This window comes from Pristis pectinata, chromosome 4 (assembly GCF_009764475.1).
Source record: "Pristis pectinata isolate sPriPec2 chromosome 4, sPriPec2.1.pri, whole genome shotgun sequence".
In the NCBI taxonomy this organism is placed as follows: domain Eukaryota; kingdom Metazoa; phylum Chordata; class Chondrichthyes; order Rhinopristiformes; family Pristidae; genus Pristis; species Pristis pectinata.
In genome coordinates, this window is record NC_067408.1 from 111,324,143 (window position 1) to 111,347,250 (window position 23,108).

The following is a 23,108-nucleotide window of genomic DNA, read 5'->3' on the forward strand; positions in this document are numbered from 1 at the left end:
CTTTATTCAGAATAAAAAATGTATACAAGATTAAACAGTGCAAAAACTTTTTATGTTCATGGTCAATACGTTAAGTAGTTTTAACTTATTTTTTTAAACCATAACACCATTGCCAATCATGTGGCCTCCTGGGGTGATCCACCCTTTCAATGTTCGAGGGGCTCCCCCACCCGACTCTGCCCCTCCATGTGCGGTAGCGGAAGGAGCCCAGACTGTGGTCTTTCCCCGCAGAGCCTCAGCATTGGCTGCACCGAGCTTCAGTGCGTCCCTCAGCACATCCTCCTGCAGCCTGGAATGTGCCAGTCAGCAGCATTCCCTTACGGACATCTCGCTGTGCTGGGAGTCCAACAAGTTTCGGGCAGACCAAAGGGCAGCTTTCACCAAGTCGATGACCTTCCAGAAGCACTGATTGGATTAGGACAACAGAAGTGGCGAATGTTAGTTAGACGAAAAACACGATGAAGCTGGAGGAACTCAGCAGGCCAGGCAGCATCCGTGGAGAAAAGCAGGCGGTCAACGTTTTGGGTCAGGACCCTTCTTCAGGACTGAAGATAGGAAAAGGGGAAGCCCAATATATAGGAGGGAAAAGCAGAGCAGTGATAGGTGGACAGAAGAGGGGAGGTGGGGTGGGCACAGGGTGGTGATAGGTAGATGCAGGTAAGAGATAGTGATAGGCAGGTGCGGGGGAGGAGGGGAGAGCAGATCCACTGGGGGATGGGTCAAAGGTAAGGAGAGAAAAGAAAGGGGGGGTAGAAAAGAGAGAGAGAGGCCAGGAAAGGGAAGAAAAGGCATGGTTGGGGGGGTTGTGGGGAAGTGGGGGTGGGGATTACTTAAAGTGGGAGAATTCAACGTTCATGCTGTTCGGCTACAAGGTTCCAAGACGGAAAATGAAGTTCCTCCAGTTTGCGCTTGGAATTCTCCTGTTGACCGCCTGCTTTTCTCCACGGATGCTGCCTGGCCTGCTGAGTTCCTCCAGCATCGTCGTGTTTTTTCATCTAGATTCCAGCATCTGCAGTCCTTTGTTTCGCTAATATTAATTAGACCATGGCCTGTGTACAGTTCAGGTTACCACATCATAGGAAGGATATGATACAGCAGAGATGTTGCCTAGAGTGGAAAGCTGTAGCTATGAGGGAAAACTTGGTGGAGTGGGGTTACTTTATCCTTGGAACGGAGAAGGCTGTGTGGAGACTCAATTGAAGTGCTAAAATATCAAGAGGAACAAGGGTAAATAGGAAGGATCTATTTCCAGTTAGTGAAAGGGTTGAAAAGCAGCGGGCATAGATTTTATTGGTGGAAATGTTAAAGGGGTGAAATAGGGAAAACACTTTCACCCTGAGGGTGATGGGTCTCTGGAACTACTGCCTGCAGCGGAGGTACAGACAGAAACCCTCACTGCATTCAAAGAGTACTTGGAGAGCTGTAGCCTGCAGAGCTGCAGGCTCAGTGCAGGAGAGTGGGATTAGGCCAGAGTTTTCTCGACCAACACAAGCACAATGGTCTCTTCCTCCTTTGTGGCAAACTCTCTATGGTTCTTTTAATACAAGAGGCAAAAATCTCTGTGCAATCCAATGCTCACTCTGTTGTATAGTGCAGTATGGTTCTCCTTAACAACTCAGCTGAGAGAAAGTAATCAGAACAATACCACAGTCTCTCAATACTGCAGGTGTCTCTGTCTCTGTCTCTGTGTGTGTGTCTCTGTGCATGTGTGTTTGAGTAGGTGTGTCTCTATGTGTGTGTGTCTCTGTGTGTTTGTATTAACTGTGTGTGCGTATGAGCATGTGCCTGTGGATCTCTGTCTTCAAATGTATATCTGTGTCTGTGTGTCTGTGTCTGTGAGTGTGTGTGTTTGTTTTTGTATCTGTCTGTATGTCTACATGTGTGTGAGTGTGTCTGTGTGTGTGTGAGCATGATTGTGTGGGCATGTCTGAGCGTGTCTGCGTGTGCATGTGTATGTCTGTCTGTATCTATGTGACTGTGTGTGTGTGTGTGTGTGTGTGTGTGTGTGTGTGTGGTGTGCGTGTGAGAGAGAGAATGCTCCAACAGAAAGATCCACTGAAGCTGAGGCTCTGAATGAGCTCCTTGCTTACAGTTGTGTCTCACCTCCCCACAGAAGGACAAGGAAGAGGAATGGGTGCAGAAGGTAACACAGGGAGGCCAGGACTCCATCATCCTGGAGCAGCTCCAATGGGACATGCAGTACCAGGTCCAGATCACAGCCGTCAACAAGTTGGGATCTTCGGAGCCAACCTTCTACGAGTTCACCATGCCGCCAAAACCTAACACCATTGCCAGTAAGTCACTTGTCATAATGGGTTTGATATAGATGGAAAGGGCTGGTGTAAGTTGCCTATCCACACCTATGGTAGGAGAGTCTCACCCTCATGCACAGAGGTAAGAACCACGGGCATCTACTGTACATTGAATGCCAGCCATTATTTAAATTATTTGCCTGTCCATTTATGTGCTCTGGATAGTCAGGCCTCATTTCCAATATTGTTAAGTCGGACAATAAGTCCTTAAAAGTCTTACGTACCTTGGTGATAGTTGATCTTCCAGTGTAGACTTAGAATTCTCATACCTGTCAATAAATTTCTCCTTCCTCCTGCTACCTCTCTACAATCTCCTCGAGTTCGACAATCCTCCAAGATCTCCCCATCCCTCCAATTCCAACCTCTTGTGCAGTCCCCAGTTTTTGCTCCACCATCAGCAGCCTTGACATAACCCATGAACATAAGAAGTGGGAGGAGAAGGAAACCACCTGGCCCCTTCAGTCTTGACCACCAGTCAACAAGATCAAGGCTGATCAACTTCCTCAAGCACCATCTTCCTGCCCAATCTCCATATCCAGTTTATTCCTATTCTTTTTTCTTTATCTGTGCGGCAAACTTCAATCCGTGATGGTCTATAACCCCAAGTCCACATGCTCCAAACTTGTTCACAACCTCCTCTGTGGGACATAGAACATAGAACAGTACAGCACAGGAGCAGGCCCTTCTGTGCTTGACATGATGCCAAATTAAACTAAATCTCTTCTGCCTGCACACAATCCATATCCGTCCATTCCCTGCATATTCATGTGTCTATCTAAAAGCCCCTTAAACACCACTATTGTATCTCCTTCCACCACTATTCCTGGCAGCCCGTTCCAAGCATCTACCACTCTCTGTGTAAAACAAAACTTGCCCTGCGCATCTCCTTTAAACTTTCCCCCTCTCACTTTAAATGCATGTCCTCTAGTATTTGACATTTCTACTCCCAGGGAACAAGATTCTAACTGTCTACCTGATCTCTGCCTCTCATAATTTTATTAATTTCTATCAGGTCTCCCCTCAGCCTCCAACACTCCGGAGAAAACAACCCAAATTTGTCCAACCTCTCCTTATAGCTCATACCCTCTAATCCAGGCAGCATCCTGGTGAACCTGTTCTATACCCTTTCTAAAGCCTCCACATCCTTCCTGTAATGGGGTGACCAGAATTGCATACAATACTCCAAGTAGACCTCATCAAACACCTTCTGAAAACCAAATACACTGGATCCTCCTTGTCTTCCCTACTCGGCACATCTCAAAAAATTCTAATAGACTAGTCAAATATGATTTCCTTTTGGAAATCCTTGGTGGATGTCAAGGCGCTACACAATTTCCCTCCACAAATGCCTCTGCCTTTCTTTCCTGTTTGAAGAGTTTTGTAAAGCTGCATCATCACTTCGTGGCTCTTAAACTCAATCCCACGATTTATGAAAGCTAACATCCCATAGGCCTTCTTAACTGCTCTATCCACCTGTGAGGCAACTTTCAGTGAACTGTGGATATGAACCCCTAGATCCCTCTGCTAATCTACACTGCCAAGTACCTTGCCATTTACCTTGTACTCTGCCCTGGAGTTTGTCCTTCCAAAGTGTACCACCCCACACTTCTCCAGATTGAACTCCATCTGCCACTTGTCTGCCCAGCTCTGCATCCTATCAATATCCCTCTGTAAGCTCCGACAGCCCTCCACACTATCCACAACACCGCCAATCTTAGTGTCGTCTGCAAACTTACTAACCCAGCCTTCCACCCCCTCATCTAAGTCATCTATAAATATCACAAAAAGTAGAGGTCCCAGAACCGATCCCTGCGGGACACCACTAGTCACTGCCCTCCAATCCAAGGGCAATCCCTCCACCACAACCCTCTGCTTTCTACAGGCAAGCCAATTCCTAATCCACACAGCCAAGCTTCCACGGATCCCTTGGCCTCTGACCTTCTGAAGAAGCCTACCATGAGGAACCTTATCAAACGCTTTACTAAAATCCATATAGACCACATCCACCGTACTACCCTCATCAATCTTCCTCGTCACCTCCTCAAAGAACTCTATCAGGTTTGTGAGGCAAGATCTTCCCTTCACAAAGCCATGCTGGCTGTCCCTAATCAGTCCATGATTCTCTAGGTGTTCATAGATCCTATCCCTTAGAATCCTTTCTAACAGCTTACCCACCACAGATGTGAGACTCACCGGTCTGTAATTCACTGGACTATCTCTACTACCTTTTTTGAACAAGGGGACAACATTCGCCACCCTCCAATCCTCTGGCACCATCCCCGTGGACCAGCGGTTCGACAATCTCCTCCCTCACCTCTCAAAGCAGCCTGGGGAATATCCCGTCAGGCCCCGGAGATTTATCTGTCTTGATATTATTTAACAACTTCAACACATCCTCTCTCTTGATATCTACAACCTCGAGAACATTACCCTTATCAGCACTCCCTTCCGCGTCATCAAGACCCCTCTCCTTGGTGAATACCGAAGAGAAGTATTCATTGAGAACTTCTCCCACTTCCGCAGCCTCCAGGCACATTCTCCCACCTTTGTCTTTAATTGGACCTACCTTTACCCTAACCATCTTCCTACCCTTCACGTACGTGAAAAAGACCTTGGGATTTTCATGTCCCCTTCGAGCTCTCCTCAGCCCTTTCTTAAGTTCCTTCCTCGCTACTCTATATTCCTCACGGGCCCTGTCTGAACCTTGCTGCTTATACCTCACGTACGCTACCTTCTTCTCCCTAACTAGTCATTCCACCTCTCTCGTCACCCACGGTTCCTTCACCCTGCCATTCCTTCTCTGCCTCACCGGGACATATTTATCCCTAACATCCTGCACAAGATCCCTGAACATCAACCACATCTCCATAGTACATTTCCCTTCAAAAAGGACATCCCAATCTACACTCCCAAGTTCTCTCCTTATAGCCTCATAGTTCACCCTTCCCCAATTAAATATCTTCCTGTCCTCTCTGCACCTGTCCCTGTCCATGACAATTTTAAAGGTTATGGAGCAATGGTCACTGTCCCCCAATTGCTCACCCACCAATAGATCCTTCACCTGTCCCAGTTCATTTCCTAAAACTAGATCTAGCATGGCATTCCCTCTAGTCAGCCTGTTGACATACTGCGTCAGGAATCCCTCCTGGACACATTTAACAAATTCCATCCTATCTAAACCTTTGGCACTAAGCGGGTTCCAGTCTATATTTGGGAAGTTGAAGTCTCCCATTATAACAACCCTGTTATTTTTGCTTCTCTCCAAACACTGCCTGCCAATCTGCTCCTCTATATCTCTACTGCTACCGGGGGGCCTATAGAATACTCCTAGTAGAGTAACTGCTCCTTTCTTGTTCCTTACTTCCACCCATATGGACTCTAGAGATGATCCTTCTACAACATCCATCCTTTCCACAGCCGTAACAGTGTCCCTGACCAGTATCGCCACCCCTCCTCCTCTTCTCCCCCCTTCCCTATCCCTCTTAAAACACCGAAAACCAGGAATATTCAATAACCACTCCTGCCCTGACGTCAGCCACGTGTCAGTAATAGCCACAATATCATAGTCCCCCATACTTATCCAAGCCCTCAGTTCATCTCCCTTATTCCTGACACTTCTTGCATTTAAGTAAACACACTTCAGTCCATCTACCTTACTATTTTTATAGCCTATATTCTGCTTCTCCTTCCCCAAAGCCTCTCTACCCGTTTGATCTAACTTTTCCCCATCCCCTTCTTCCTCTGACCTACTCCTCCAGTTCCCTTCCCCCTCACAAACTAGTTTAAACCCTTCCGAACCACCTTAGTAAACCTAGCCGCAAGGATATTGGCCCCCTTCTGGTTCGGGTGTAACCTGTCCTCTCTGTACAGGTCCCACCTTCCCGAGAAGAGATCCCAATGATCCAGAAATCTAAAACCCTCCCTCCTGCACCAACTTCTCAGCCACACACTTATCTGCCACCTCCTCCTGTTCCTGCCTTCACTATCACGTGGCACCGGCAGCAATCCCGAGATTGCTACCCTTGAGGTCCTGTTCCTCAGTCTTCTGCCTAGCTCCCTGAACTCGCTCTTCAGGACCTCATCCCCCTTCCTACCTATGTCGTTGGTGCCAACATGAACCACAACTTCTGGCTGCTCTCCCTCCCGCTCAAGAATCCTATGGACCCGATCAGTGACATCCCGGACCCTGGCACCTGGGAGGCAACATACCATCCGGGATTCATGCTCACTGCCACAGAACCTCCTATCTGTTTCCCTGACTATCGAGTCCCCTATCACTACCGCATGTCTCTTTCCCACCCTTCCCTTCTGAGTAGCAGTACCAGTCTCAGTGCCAGAGACCTGGCTACTGCTGCTAGGCCCCTGCAGGTCATCCCCCTCAACAGCCTCCAAGGCGGAAAACCTGTTACTGAGGGAAACAGCCTCCGGGGTTCCCTGCTCTGTCTGCCTGCCTGACTTCTTCTTCCTCTTCCCTCCCCTGACAGTCACTATTCTATCTGCTTCCTGAACCTCAGATGTACCTGCTGTAAGGGGGGTGACTGTCTCCTGATGGACTGTGTCTACATAACTCTCTCCCTCCCTTGTGCTGCGCAGTGTTTGTAGCTGCGACTCCAGCTCATCAACTCTGAGCCGAAGTTCCTCCAGCCTCAACCACTTACTGCAGATGTGGCCATCGTGGACCTTGCTGCGGTCCACGAGTTCCCACATCAAACAGCTGCAGCATATGACCATGTCCTCCATCTGACTACCATTTTTTTTTCCCTAGTTAATCCCACCTACAAATCTATAATAGACAACAGGTAAACCTTACCTTTACCTACTTACCAGCTACTTACCCTCCTTACTCCTTCACGCCGAAGCCCCTTTAGCCAAAGCCCAACCACTCTGCTGCCTCTCACTCCGCTGCCCGCTCCGACGCTGCCCACTCTATAGGCCGTTTGCTTTCTTAAGCTGCCCGCACCGCGCCTGCGCAGTCCAGCCCCCACTCGACCAGTTAGAAAAAAAACTTTTAAAACACTAAGTTAGACCACACTTAGAGTACTGTGTTCAGTTCTGGTCACCACATTATAGGAAGGATGTGGAGGCATTGGAGAGGGTGCAGAGGAGACTTACCAGGATGCTGCCTGGATTAGAGCGTATGGAATATGAGGAGAGGCTTAAGGTGCTAGGGCTTTATTCACCGGAAAGGAGGAGGATGAGAGGAGACATGATAGAGGTATATAAAATATTGAGAGGAATAGATAGAGTAGACAGTCAGTGCCTCCTTCCCAGGGCACCAATGCTCAAGACAAGAGGGCATGGCTTTAAGGTTATGGGTGGGAGGTTCAGGGGAGATGTCAGGGGGAGGTTTTTCACCCAGAGAGTGGTTGATGTATGGAATGCACTGCCTGGGGTGGTGGTGGAGGCAGATACATTGGACAGGTTAAAGAGTTTGTTGGATAGGCATATGGACAAATGTGAGATAGAGAGATATGCGGAAGGAAAGGGTTAGATAGTGTGAGGGTGGTTTGGTGGACGACACAACATGGTGGACCGAAGTGCCTGTTTTGTGCTGTATGGTTCTATAGTTCTATGGTTAAGATGCTCTTAAAGCCAACGGCTTTGTGCAGTCCTGTCCTAATGCCTCATGTAGTTTGATCGTGGTCAGTCCCTTAAAGTGCCCACCACATTAGCGATGCTGAATGACCAGTGTTGCTCCATATGTACGGCAGGGTTGGATGAGCTCGGGATGATGATGTGACGGACAAAAATGATTTCTACACCAAAGCCTAATTCCTGACAATTTCTTCCTCGTCCCTCCCTGCCCCTCTTTCTGCCTCCTCTCCCATTCTCTGTGCCACTCTCTGTCACAGCCCCTACTATCTCCTTGTCCCGACTCCCTTTTGCCATCCCCTCTCCCCCTGCTCCCTCTCCCCCTGCTCCCTCTCTCTCTCTGCCATCTCCCTCCCTGTCCTTCCTCTCCTTCGCCCCTTCCCTTTCTCCTGCCCTCTCTCTCTCTCGCCCCTTCCCTTTCTCCTGCCCTCTCTCTCTCTCTCGCCCCTTCCCTTTCTCCTGCCCTCTCTTTCCCTCTCTCTCTCTCTCTCTCTCTCTGCTCCCTCCCTTTCTCTCTACATCCTCCCTCCATGGCCTCTCCTTGCCCCATCTCTCTGTCCCCTTTCTCTGACCCACTGTCTCTCTGTCCCTATCCTATCCCTCTCCCTGCCCTCCCTGCCCTTTCCCTCTCTCCCTCTATCTAGTCTCCCCCTGCCCCACCCTCTCTCCTGACCCCATCTCCCTATCACACTGTCTCTCGTCCTACCCTCTCTCTACCCAGACCCTCATTCCCAGCCCCACCTGCCTGCCCCTTTCTCTCTCACAATGCCCCCACTTCCTCTCCTCTGTGTCCCCACCCTCCCTGGCCTTCCTCCACCTTGCAGCCCTCAGCCAATCTACCTCTCGTTCAGTCACAGAGAAATCCCTTGTATTAGCAGTGTAACCACATGAATGTGGCGATACAGGAGACTCCAGATGCTGGAATCAGGAGAAATAGACACACAATCTGCTGGAAAAACTCAGCGGGTCGAGCAGCATCTGTGGGGGTAAAGGAACTGTCGACGTTTTGGGTTAAGACCCTGCATCAGGGCTGAGAGTGAGGAAGGGAGATGGCCAATATAAAGAGAAGACCATAAGACCATAAGACCATAAGACAAAGGAGCAGAAGTTGGCTATTCGGCCCATCGAGTCTGCTCTGCCATTCTATCATGAGCTGATCCATTCTCCCATTTAGCCCCACTCCCCTGCCTTCTCACCATAACCTTTGATGCCCTGGCTACTCAGATACCTATCAATCTCTGCCTTAAATGCACCCAATGACTTTGCCTCCACAGCCGCCCATGGCAACAAATTCCACAGATTCACCACTCTCTGGCTAGAGAAATTTCTCCGCATCTCTGTTCTGAATGGGCGCCCTCCAATCCTGAAGTTGTGCCCTCTTGTACTAGACACCCCAACCATGGGAAAGGCATGAGAAGATAAGTTCTCCTCTTTATACTGGCCGTCTTCCCTCTCTACTCTCAGTCCTGAAGCAGGGTCTCGACCTGAAACGTCAACAATTCCTTTTCCTTCCACCCTCCCCTCCCCCCCACCACAGATGCTGTTCGACCCGCTAAGTTCCACCAGCGAATTGTTTGTTGCACATGGATGTGGTTCCTGGTCTAAGTGAGTGAACTATGAGTTAGACAGGAGCTTAAACAAAACTTACAGTTACATTCGCCTTTACTTTCCCAGAACCGAACCATAGTTTTCCAAAGAGCAACCAGCTGTGAAGGTGATGGAACGACAGCCAAGTAAAACACTTTACGTTAGCTTGCGAACTCTGCTTTTTTGAAAGAAAAGATTTGAGAAGACAAAACTCTGAATAGAATGCTTCCACCAGCAAATTGCAAGCCCTTGCCCCGTGCTGTGCACCTTGGGGGTGCAGTGGTTTAAAATAAAATGTAGGAGGCCAAATTTTTTTCTGTATTATTTTTTCCGATGCTTTTAAGCTCGTTCGAAACAGGCGCAAGTACATGACCCCGCCGAGGGATATGGCTTTCAGCTCGCATTAGCTCGCTCAGGAAGAATACTGATTTGTTACGTCCATAAATGCATTTAGCTGGGTGAGTGCATAATACAGCTGATGCAAACTAAAAGCTTGGTGCATTCCAAGCTGCACATAGATACCACACTCAGATCGCATTGGATTACAGCTCTCATTAATGCAAGACCTGTTCCCTCAGCAGTCTAATCTTCCTTTTAAAGCCTGGTCTTATTTTTGTTCTGAAGCCATCCAGGCAATGAAGGATTTGCATTTTATAACTGTGCCTTCTATAACCTCTGGACATCGCACAGTACGCTATAACCAATGAATTACAACCCAAGTCCAGGACCCCAGGAGCCAATTCATAAGCACATAAGAAGTAGGAGCTGGAGTAGGTTGTATGACCCCTCGAGCCAGCGCAATCTTTCAATGCCTGCATCATTTTCCTATTCTAACCCTGCATCATGGGTCAACACATTACAAGAAAGATCTGATTGCATCGGAGAGGGGCTGACAGGAATTATGAAGATGTTGCCAGGACTGGAAAACTGTACCTGTGAGATTGGATAATCTAGGTTTGGTTTCTTTGGAGCAGAGGAAGCTGAGGGAAGACGTAACTGAGGTGTATAAGATTAAAGTGTAATAACTATATTTGTTTGTGATGTATGTAAGTGACTTGGACAAAAATGTAGATGGATTGGTTGGTAACTTTGCAGATGACACAAGAATTGGTGGATTTGTGGACAGTGAAGAAGGTTGTCAAAGGACACAGCAGGAGATGGATCAGTTACAGTTATAGAACATAGAACACTACTGCACAGTACAGGCCCTTCGGCCCGCAATGTTGTGCCGACATTTTAACCTGCTCTAAGATCTATCCAACCCTTCCCTCCCACATAGCCCTCCATTTCTCTATCATTCATGTGCCTATCTAAGAGTCTCTTAAATGTCCCTAATGTGTCTGCCTCCACAACCTCTGCTGGCAGTGCGTTCCACGCACCCACCACTCTCTGTGTTAAAAAACTTACCTCTGACATCCCCCTTGTACCTTCCTCCAATCACCTTAAAATTATGCCCCCTCGTGTTAGCCATTGTCGCACTGGGAAAAAGTCTCTGACTGTCCACTCGATCTATGCCTCTTATCATCTTGCACACCTCTATCAAGTCACTTCTCATCCTCCTCTCCAAAGAGAAAAGCCTTAGCTCACTCAACATATCCTCGCAAGACATGCTCTCCAATCCAAGCAACATCCTGGTAAATCTTCTGTGCACCCTCTCTAAAGCTTCCACATCCTTCCTATAATGAGGTGACCAGAACTGAACACGATACTCCAAGTGTGGTCTAACCAGAGTTTTATAGAGCTACAACATTACCTCGCAGCTCTTGAACTCAATACCCTGACTAATGAAAGCCAACACACCATACACCTTCTTAACAACCCTATCAACCTGCTCAGCAACATTGAGGGATCTATGGACGTGCACCCCAAGATCCCTCTGTTCCTCCACACTGCTAAGAGTCCTGCCATTAACCTTGTATTCTGCCTTCAAATTCGGTCTTCAATTCGATCTGCCTTCAAATTCGATGGGCGGAGAAATAGCAGATGCAGTTTAATCCGGGAAAGTGTGAGGTGTTGCACTTTTGGAGGTCAAATGTCAGGGGAAAGCATACAGTTAATGATAGGACTCTTAACAACATTGATGTACAGAGGGACCTTGGGGTCCAAGTCCATACCTCCCTGAAAGTGGCCACACAAGTAGATAGAGTGGTAAAGAAGGCATATAGCATGCTTGCCTTCATTGGTCGGGGCATTGAGTATAAGAGTCAGGAAGTTATGATGCAGTTGTATAAACTTTGGTGAGGCTGCACTTGGAGTATTGCATGCGGGTCTGGTTTACCCGTTACAGAAAGGATGTGGAGGCTTTGGAAAGGGTGCAGAAGAGGTTCACTAGGATGCTGCCTGGATTAAAGGGTATGAGCTATAAGAAGTTGGACAAACTTGGGTTGTTTTCTCTGGAGTGTCGGAGGTTGAGGGGAGATCTGAGAGTAGTTTATAAAATTATGAGAGGCGTAGATAGGGGAGACAGTCCAAATCTTTTTTCCCAGGGTAGAAAACTCAAATACTAGAGGACATGCATTTAAGGTGAGAGGGGGAAAGTTTAAGGGAGCTGAGTGGGGCAAGTATTTTACACAGAGAGTGGTGGTTACCTGGAACGGGCTGCCAGGGGTGGTGATGGAAGCAGACCTGATAGTTGCGTTTAAGAGGCTTTTAGATTGACACTCTTTCAGAGCCAAGATTGCCACTTGAAGGCCCATAGATAGATCAATGGAACGAAGACCATCATCCTCGACCTCGAGGGATAGCCACGACAAGATAGACACATGAATATGCAGGGAATGGAGGGATGTGGATCACGTGCAGGCAGAAGGGATTTAGTTTAATTTGGCATCATGTTCAACACAGACTTTGTGGCCCTGTTCCTGCACTGTTCGATGTATGTTCTATTAGGAAGGATCTATTTCCCTTGGCAGAGAGGTCAAACCCCCAAGGGGCAGAGATTTAAAGTAACTGGAGAAGGATTAGAGGGTGAATGTTGGGGGTCTGGAACTCACTGCATGAAGGGGTGTTAAAGGCAGGAAGCCCCATCACATTTAAACAGTAATTGGATGTGCACTTTCTTGTAGAGCAGTGACCTGCAGGATACAGACCCAGTACTGGGAGGTGGGATTAGATTGGGTCAGTCCAGGAGAAGGGTCTCAACCCGAAACATCGACAGTCCCACCTGACTCGCTGAGTTCCTCCAGCAGTAGTTGGGTAGCCCTTTGTCAGCTGAGGTGAAAGGCGATATGGACTCCTCTCTCAGAAATTTTCTGTGATTGTATGTTTCTGCAATTCTCTTGATGCCTGTCCTGTCTTTATGAATGGACTAGAACACAGCAAATATATTGGTATTGGTATTGGTTTATTATTGTCACTTCTACTGAGGTACAGTGAAAAGCTTGTCTTACAAACCGATCGTACAGGTCAATTCAATATCCAAAGATGCTCAGGCTTATTGGCAAGACAGAACACAAACTATTTATATATTGAGTCTTTGTTGGTGTGAACAGAACATCTGCGAAATTATTACATCACTTGTGAAGCAAGCACATCACATGACTCTGCTGCTTTATCAAACCAGATTCAAAGCAAACAGCCTGTCCTGTGCTTTATAACACGTAACAGGGTCTAAAATGTTTCCAACTTCATCTTTGAATAGAAGGACACAAGAAGTAGAAACAAAGTGGACCCCTCATGCCGGCTTCATCATTTAATGAGAACATGGTTGATCTTTTACTTCAAGGCCACTTTTCTGCACTAACTCCATGTCCCTTGATTCCTTTAATAGACATTTCCGTCTCAGATAAGCTCAGTAGCTGAGCCTCCACAGCTTTCTGCAGAATTCCAAACATTCAGCCACCTCTGGATGCAGAAATGTTCTTCTCTTCCTAGTCTTGAATGGCTGACCCCATAATGGTGAGATGATGACTGGTTCTAGACTGACAGGGATGGTGGTTCTAGACTGACAGGGATGAACATTGAGTTAGTACAGAGTGCATTGAGATAGTACAGGTAAAAGCAATGACAGTACAGAGTAAAGTGTCACAGCTACAGAGGAAATGCAGTTCAATAAGGTGCAAGGTCACAACAAGGTAGATCATGAGGTCAGAGTCCATCTCATCGCATAAGGGAACCGTTCAATAGTCTTATCACAGTGGGACAGAAGCTGTCCTTGAGTCTGGTGGTACGTGCCCTCAGGTTCCTGTATCTTCTGCCTGATGGAAGAGGAGAGAAGAGAGAATGACCCAGGTGGGTGGTGTCTTTGATTATGCTGGCTGCTTTGCCCAGGCAGCGAGAGGTAAAGACATGAGAGGCAAAAGCCACAGGTAGGATGTGGGAAAGAAACTTTTTTTACACAGAGAGTGATTGTGCCAATAAAGGTGGCAGAAGCAGAGTCACCAATTAGATAGGCACTCAAGGGAAAATAATGTGCTGTGACAGAGGAAAATGGTTCTGAATGGATCACTCCACAACAGCCTTCTCCTGTGATGTGATGATTCTGTGGTTCTACAGAGCAGCGAGGATCTGGGGGGTGCTGAGGAGAATGTGGGGAGAATAAAGTGGGTTAGAGTAGGCTTAGTGAAAAAAAATAGGTGTTACGTCTATCCATGGCCGCCTCTACTGCCACGTTGAGGACAGACGCAGGTTGGAGGAACAACACCTCATATTCCGCCTTGGGAGTCTCCAACCTAATGGCCTCAACATCGATTTCTCGAACTTCCAGTAATTTCACCCTTTCTTCCCCCCCCCTTTGTCTTCCCTTATTCCTGTAGCTCCCTTCCCCCCGCCTTGATGACCTGCCCATCTCCTCTCCTCCACTCCCCTCTTCCACCCTTTATTCCATGGTCCACTGCCCTCTCCTACCGGATTCCTCCTCCTCCAGCCCTCGGCCTCTTCTACCTATCACCTCTCAGCTTATTACATCTTCCCCCCCTCCCCCACCCACCTACCTTCCCCCTCTCACCTGGATTCACCTATCCCCTGCCTGCGTGTGCTCCTCCCCCCCCCCCACCTTCTTATTCTGGCTTCTGCCCTCTTCCTTTCTAGTCCTGATGAAGGGTCTCGGCCCGAAACGTCGACTGTTTATTTCCCTCCATGGATGCTGCCTGACCTGCTGAGTTCCTCCAGCACTTTTTGTGTATTGTTGGCAGGTCAAAGGATCAGTTTGTCTATGACTTTATAATGACACTGGGAGAGTGTCAGCCTGGATTATCTGCTTTTGAAAAGTGGGGCAGATACGCACAATCTGTTTTGACCCGAACTGAGCAAAGCTGACACCTGTAAACGAGCTGTGCGTCAAAACTGTACAAGCTCTGTGAGTAATGACGGAGTACATTTGGAAGGGTGCATAAGTTACAAATCATCTCCACAACCCCCAAAGTTAAAATATTAGCTTGAGTAGCCTATATTCATTTACCTGTGTGTGGTATATTCCCTCTTACTCAATAATAAAATAAACTTGGAGAGCGGATACAAGACCCGAAAATACACGGTAAATAGTAGGATAACAGGAAGTGCAGTGGAATACTGGGATCAAGTCGAGTTTATTGTCATCTGCACAAGTACAGTGAGGTACAGGGACAATGAAAAACTTGCTTGCAGCAGCATCACAGGCATAGACAACACACAGAATATAAATTATACATCAATTATATAAGACAGTGAAGAGAGAGAGAGAAAAAAAGTCTGTGCAAAAGCAAGATCTTGATGCAAAAAAACAAAGACATGATCAGAGACAAGTCCATGGCAGTGCAAGAGGTGGTCCATAGTGTCCCCTTGCTGAGGTCGGGTTAGGGTTGGGCAGGTCGGTTCAAGAACATGATGGTTGTAGGGAAGTAGCTGTTCCTGAACCTGGTGGTGTGGGACTTAAGGATTCAGTTCCTCCTGCCTGATGGTAGCAGTGAAGTGAACATAGAACATTACAGCACAGTACAGGCCCTTCGGTCCACAATGTTGTGCCGACATTTTATCCTGCTCTAAGATCTATCTAACCCTTCCCTCCCACATAGCCCTCCACTTTTCTATCATTCATGTGCCTATCTAAGAGTCTCTTAATGTATCTGCCCCCACAACCTCTGCCGGCAGTGCGTTCCACACACCCACCACTCTCTGTGTAAAAAGACCTACCTCTGAGATCTATGCCTCTTGTACACCTCTGTCAACTCATCCCTCATCCTCCTTCTCTCCAAAGAGAAAAGCCCGAGCTCACTCAACCTATCCTCATAGGACATGCTCTCTAATCCGGGCAGCATCCTGGTAAATCTCCTCTGCACCTTCTCTGAAGCTCCCACATCCTTCCTAGAATGAGTCAAGGAGATGAGTAGTTAACCTGCTCAGAATGACTGTAGATAATTTCTATTAACTGAGGTGGAGTATACAAGAGCAGGGAACTAATACCAGAACTTATACGATGAGATGGACTCTGACCTCACAATCTATCTTGTGACCTTGCACCTTATTGTCTACCTGCACTGCACTTTCTCTGTAGCTGTGACACTTTACTCTGTAGTCTGTTATTATTTTTACCCTGTACTACCTCAATGTACTCTGTACTAACTCAGTGTAACTGCACTGTGTAATGAATTGACCTGTACGAACGGTATGCAAGACAAGTTTTTCACTGTACCTCGGTACAAGTGACAATAATAAACCAATACCATTACCAATACCACAACTGTAAAAGGCATTAGTTGGACCACAGCTGGAGCACTAGGTAGGTCCTGGTCACCACACCACAGGGAGGGTGTGACCAGACCGGAGGTATGGAGGGGAGGCTTTCCAGGACTGGAGGATTATTGTCATAGGAAGATATTAGATGGGCTGAGGTTGTTTTCTTGGAACAAAGGAGGTCAAGGAGAGATTTAACTGGGACGTGCACAATTACAAGAGGTGTAGACAGGGTGAAGAATACAAACCCATTTCCCTTAGTAGAGGGATTGACCATAATGAAGAATAGATTTAAGGAAACTGGTGGAAAGGTTAGAGGGGCGTCCCTGAGAAAGTAGTGGGGGTCTAGAACTCTGAGTCCTTCAGCACACTTAGAAACTATTTGTATAGAAGGTATTTGTAAGTACTTGCAAGAATATGGGCCAAGAGCTGGGAACGGGGATTAGTTCTAATCACTCTATTTGTTGCTGGCACAGACACATAAGAAACAGAAGGCATTTGACCCCTGCTCAGCCATTCAATAATATCATGGCTTCGACACCATTTTCATGCCCTATCCCCACATCCCTTGATTAATCTATCGATCTTTGTTTGAGATACAATCACTGACTCCAGCCTCCACAGGAGAATTCCAAAGATTCACCACCCTCTGAGTGAAGAAATTTCTCCACATTTCAGTCCTAAAGGCTTACTCTTTACTTTGAGACTTAAGTGCTGACTTTTCAGCCGTGGGACTGTGTGTTTCAGTGAAGCCACGTCTCATTCTACCCTATCGGCATAGATAGGGTGGACAGTCAGAATGTTTTTCCCAGGGTGGGAAGGGAATATCAAAAGTAAGAGGGGACAGGTTTAAGGACAGAGGCAGGAGATTTAAAGGGGATTTGAGAGTGGTCGATATCTGGAGTGTGCTGTCAGAAGAGGTAGTAGAATCAGCTACAATTAATACATTTAAGAGACATTTAGCAGACAATTAAGTAGAAAAAGGATACTATCCTAATGCAGGCAAATGGGGTTAGTGTAGATGGACAAAAGGGTCGCCAAGGAAGTGGTGGGCCAGAAGGGCCTGTTTCTGTGCTGTACCACCCTATGACTCTCTATCCCTCGAAAATAAAGCCCTCCTCACATGACAGAACTGCCATTGCAGAACCCAATCTAGTGAACTTTCACTATACTCCCACTATCGCAGGTTTATTCTTTCTTAGTTAAGGAGACAATGTATGCTTTGCTCACCAACATTTGTCCCGGGTGTTGGTGCTTTGAGTGAACATGTTCAGCTCCTGTACCCTAATATCACAGAAAAATTCTTATTATCATTGTAATTTCTTCATCATTAGGCCACCAATAAATGGCTTTGTACCAGTTGCAGACCATCTGTTAAGTAAGCTTTGTGATTAGCCATGCAACGGCATGCTTAATACTGAATAATAATGAGTGTCAGCTGCTATAATTGAGTATAATATTATCACTGGAAAACGTATTAGACACGTTCATACAGTGTAGCCTGCCAATTGAAAGCCAACATTTCCATAGAATGGGCCAAAGCACGATATTTCTGCCTCAACTTCTCTCTCCCTCTCTCTCTCTCTCTCTCTCTTCCTCTCTTCCTCTCTCTCTTCCTCTCTCTCTCTGAGATACAGAGAGCAGGAGAGTTACAGGGAGATGATAAGAGTGACAGAAAGAGAGCTCAGACCTCAATAGATCGGACCTTAACCCACAAACTCACCTCCTCCTGGTGTCCTGAGCAACACACACAAAGTGCTGGAGGAACTCAGCAGGTCAGGCAGCATCTATGGAGGGAAATGAACAGTCGACGTTTCGGGCCGACACCCTTCATCAAGACTGGGCAATGTTTATCTCCCATCCAACGCCAATGTAGATCATCTGGTCATTATCCATTCAATGTCTGTGAGAGCACGCTGAAGGGCAATTGGCCGCTCAATTTTCAAAGTGGCAACAGTAACATTTTTATTAATTAAATTTTTCGGGATGCAGGTGTCACTGGTGAGGCCAAAATTATTGCCCATCCCTAACTACCCTTGAGAAGGTGATGGTGAGCTGCTGCATTGAACCACTCCAGACCTTCTGGTGAAGGTGCCCCCACAGTGTTGTTGGGCAGGGAGTTCATGAAACTGGACCCAATGACAATGAAGGAACACTGATATATTTCCAATTCAGTTCAAATGCATTTCATTGGCTACAAAGTACTTCAATACTGAAAGGGACATGAACGGTGTTGTAGTAACATCATATCGCTGGCACATCCTTACCTCTCTTGAGAAGGTGGGGTTGAGCTGCCATCTTGAACTGCAAGATCTGTCTTTCAAGATGGCTGCTGGACGATTGTGATTTGTCTGATTTTATTTCTGCTCTTCCCTCCTGTTTTCCATCCTTTGTAGCCCACCCCTGGTACAGACCAGCTACCTGACCTGAGCTCAATGGGACACAACAATTATAAGTCCTTGGGCTTGGGTGGGGGATTGGCTGTGGTGGGAGTGAGTTTGCTTAATGTTATAGCCAAGCAGATTTCCAAGATCTACATAACAAAAAAGTACTGGAAACACTCAGCAGGTCAGGCAGCATCTGTGGAGAGAGAAACAGAGTTAATGTGTCAAGTCAATGGCATTTCATCAAGAGAGAAGACAACTGTCTCTGACAGTGACAATGTTACCTGAAACAGCAAAGCACAAACCTCCTGGCCTCTCTCGACCTGCTTCCTGTTTTAATTCATTGAGCTTTAACCCTGGGTTTGAAAGGAAGTTTACTTTTTAATCTTTCTCTCCATCTAAAGCTCAAATGCTCTTCAAGAGCGGGCTAATATGCCACAGGGCTTCCTAACTATAAAGATCATCGCTATTGTAGATAGTCATAGAGATGTACAGCACAGAAACAGGCCCTTTGGCCCACTATTTCCGTGCTGACCATCGAGTACCTAAGTATACTCATCCCATTTACCAGCACTTGGTCCGCAGCCTTCTGTGCCTTGGCAATCCAGGTGCTTGTCTAGATACTTCTTAACTGTTGGGAGAGCCTCTGCCTCCACCATCCCATCAAGCAGTGCGTTCCAGATTGCAACCACTCTCTGGGTGAAAATATTCTTCCTCAGATCCCCTCTAAACTTCCTACCCACTTAAATGGATGCCCTCTGGTTCTAGACACCTGCCCTGGGTGAATAATTTCTTAACATCTACTCTGTCTATGCCCCTCATGCCCCTGGGTAACAAACCAGTTCTGTTTTTGCAGACGTCCATAAGTCGATTTTGTCCCTAAGTTGGAAAATACACAGAAATCACTCGATATGGTAACCACACCTCCTTAGTATTGTAAAGAACAGCATCAAAAGCACATAAGACTGAGAAGATAATACAATTACTAAAAGTGGAGAGAGAGAGGAAATAGTTCTGCTGCTCGCAGGAATGAACATATGTACATACGTCGGACTTTTGAATTTAACAATATTTTGGGAGCGCGTTCGTATGTCAGGGATGTCCATACGTCAGGTGTTCATAGCCTTGGGATGGCCTGTATGTTCAGCACTGAGAGGTTTGATGGTTTCAATCCCTGGAAGCTGATACATGAATCCTGCATTGTGCTGCTTTACCCTCATATATTTCCCTCTCCCTGATAAACCCCGTGAAGATCCCATTCAGTTGTGGAAGCTGGGTGAAAGAGGTGTATAAAACTTGAAGATTGGAGTCACTAGAGCAAAACCCTGCTGATGCTGGAAATCTGAAACAAAATCCCAGAAAATGCTGGACATGTTGCAGGGTAGGTCAGTGGCACAGTGGATAAAGCCACTGCCTCACAGTGCCAAAGACCCGGGTTCAATCCTGACCTCGGGCGTTGCCTGTATGGAGTTTGCATGTTCTCCCTGTGACTGCATCTGTTCCCTCTCACATTACCAAAGATGTGCAGGTTGGTAAGTTAAATAACCACTGCAAGTTGCTCCTCATGTGTTAGTGGTTGATAGAGTAGGACTTGATTGGAATGTGGAGAGAATACAATGAATTAGGGTTGGATTGTGCAAACTCAATAGCCTGAAGGGCCTGTTTCTGTACTGTATCACTCTGACTATTCCTTGCTTTGGTTCACTAAAGGTTTTGAGTTGCCAGTCCAGAAACTGAACCCAGAAATATTGGTGTTTGCTCTATAAATGAGTTATGACAAACACATAGTGATTTGCTGTGTGGATACTGCATGCTTCAGGGTATGAATTTTGGGGCGATATGGGCCTGTGAATAGTGCCAAGAAATCCTGCCTACCGTGTCTGTGAGTAGTGCCAAGAAATTACTGTAAATGTGGATGGAGCTTGCCACAGATCATTAGTACTGATGTCTCATGGCATAAGCACCCTGTTAATGATGCGATGGATGATCACAATGTAGAACTCACTGCTGAGACACCCTGAAAACAAGCAATTGGAAGTGTAAACTCACAATCCTGCAGGTAGGAACCTGTAACTAAACATTTTGGTTGTTTTAATTTTACATTTTTTAACTTCTTCTGTGCACTTTGTTCTTGCTTCTTTTCACCTTCGCTTTCAGTCTTTCCTTACCTCTCTTGCTGTGTCAGATTTGACTGTCATTCACTCTCATTCCTCTGTCATAACTTCTATACTTCACTGTCCATCGGACATGACTCACTGAGTTCCCCAATCACCAGCCATCTCTGAGGCAAACCCTAACTTGGGCAGTAGGGTGGAGTGAACAGTACTCGCTGTGAGGTCTCACACTCCACTGGCACCCCGGTGCAGGGCTGTGGCAGATGAGAAACTTTAACCTGAGACATTTCACTGGCTCAGGTGGATGTTAAAGATCTATCATCACCGGTGTTGCTCTATCAACGAACACATGCGCGCGCGCGCACACACACACACACACACACACGTTCACTCACTCATTCACAAAGATACACATCGAAACTCTCTCACACACACACAAACTCACACTCATACACAATCACACACACATTCACTCACTTGTTCATTCACCCACTCTCTCTCTCACACACACACACACACACACACACACACACACACACACTCACTCACACACTCACATACACCCACTCACAAGCACATTCACCCAATCCTTCTCTCTTCACACACACACACATGCAAGATTTGTTCAATTCCCACTTAGCAGCTGATTCTGCAATAAGAAGACGACAGAACTTGTGAACACCTCTGGTCAACTGATATTCTTCAGGAGGGGACATCCACCATCCTTACCCTGAAGACCCACCAATATGGTAGACTTTTAATCAACCTCTGAAATACACTCATGAGCTATTCACTTCCCTGGAGCAATTAAGGATGTGTATCTAATCTCAGTTACAGTTCCTTTTTGAAGCCTTTAAACACAGGGACTGTGATTCTTCGCACTTGCATTTCTCAGTCCACAGATTTTCACCTGTTAAATTCACTTGTGCAAAATCATGGATTAGGGTGAACCTAATCAGAAAATCCCAACCTCCGTTCAAATGAAATTTAAAACAACAGGATCTGTGAAGGAGCAAGTTGGTGGGTTCAATAATCATTTTGGTTCATTGACCACTGTACATTGCCCCTTGTGTGGTAGAATCAGTGGGAGAATTGATGGGAATGTGGGGAGAATAGGTTACAAGGAATATTAGTGGGGGAATGGGATAGTTCCATGAGCCACACTCGGTGGGCCAAATGGCCTCCTCCTGTGTTGTAAGAAAATATGGAAATTAAGGTTTTGGCTCTACCAGAACAGGAGACTGGCATTTGAATTCCTTGATAACGATTCGTCAGAACAACCGACACAGCAATGAAATATTTATTTCAACTCATTTGTTTATGTTTTCATAATTCATGTACATATGTAGTGTGTTAACACAGCATATTGCAATAAATCATTTAGGGATTATGGTTTCTGAGGAGCGCAGATAACGTGTCAGAAAGTGTTTAAATTTACCTAGGAGACCACTGCTAACCATCCAGAACGTGTATTCATTTTGTGCGGCCCCCACCTTGTACAAACACTGAAGGCTAATATATCTTTTCAGTGTGTGTCAGAATGCAAGTAATTCAAAGGAATTATTAAGGTAGAGATTACGGAGAGAGTGTGATTATTGGACTGTAAGGTTGATAATTACTTCAAGCTGCTGCATCATTCATCACTGTGTTACCGTGTGCTGCCCGCTGTCAGCTGTTCCCAGATCATAACGGATTTGTGAGTGGAGTCTGTCTGCAAAAATAAATACATTAAAGCACTGTGGCTTCGCAATAAAGAGTGCCTGGTGTTGTGCTTGCAAAATGGAAGAACCTGCAGCACCAAGGTGAAATAAATAGATCTTGCAGTGAGAGTGAGCAACTTCTCAGAACATAGAACATAGAACACTACAGCACAGTACAGGCCCTTCAACCCACAATGTTGTGCCAACATCTTATCCTGCTCTAAGATCTATCTAACCCTTCCCCGCCACATAGCCCCCTATTTCTCTATCATTCATGTGTCTATCTAAGAGTTTCTTAAATGTCCCTAATGTATCTGCCCCCACAACCTCTGCAGGCAGTGCGTTCCACGCACCCACCGCTCTCTGTGTAAAAAACTTACCCCTGACATCCCCCTTATACCTTCCTCCAATCACCTTAAAATTATGTCCCCTTGTGTTAGCCATTGTTGCCCTGGGAAAAGGTCTCTGACTGTCCACTCGATCTATGCCTCTTATCATCTTGTACACCTCTATCAAGTCCCCTCTCATCCTCCTCCTTCACTGTCTTCACAGGGATCACATACTGCAAACTGTAGGTCACTCTCCAGGTAACCTCAGGCAACCACAAGATTCATTCCGACTGTACGTAGAACATAGTACAGCACAGGAACGGGCCCTTTGGCCCACAAAGTTGTACCAAACTAATTAAACCAGTAATCAAGTCCTAACTAAATTAATCCCTTCTGCCTGCACATAGTCCATATCCCTCCATTCTCTGCATATACATGTTCC

General features: G+C 46.5%; 1 protein-coding gene across 3 annotated transcripts in view; it reads left to right on the forward strand.

Moving 5' to 3' along the window:
* Nucleotides 1–23,108, forward strand: part of LOC127569802 (neural cell adhesion molecule 2-like) — a 1,233,142-nt gene that overhangs the window by 1,162,413 nt on the left and 47,621 nt on the right. For 2 of the 3 annotated variants that reach the window (XM_052014709.1, XM_052014712.1), the window contains exon 15: nucleotides 2,114–2,294. In XM_052014709.1, the coding sequence (XP_051870669.1) occupies nucleotides 2,114–2,294 (181 nt within the window). The remainder of the gene's footprint in view (nucleotides 1–2,113; nucleotides 2,295–23,108) is intronic. The other variant, XM_052014711.1, reaches the window with a different exon arrangement.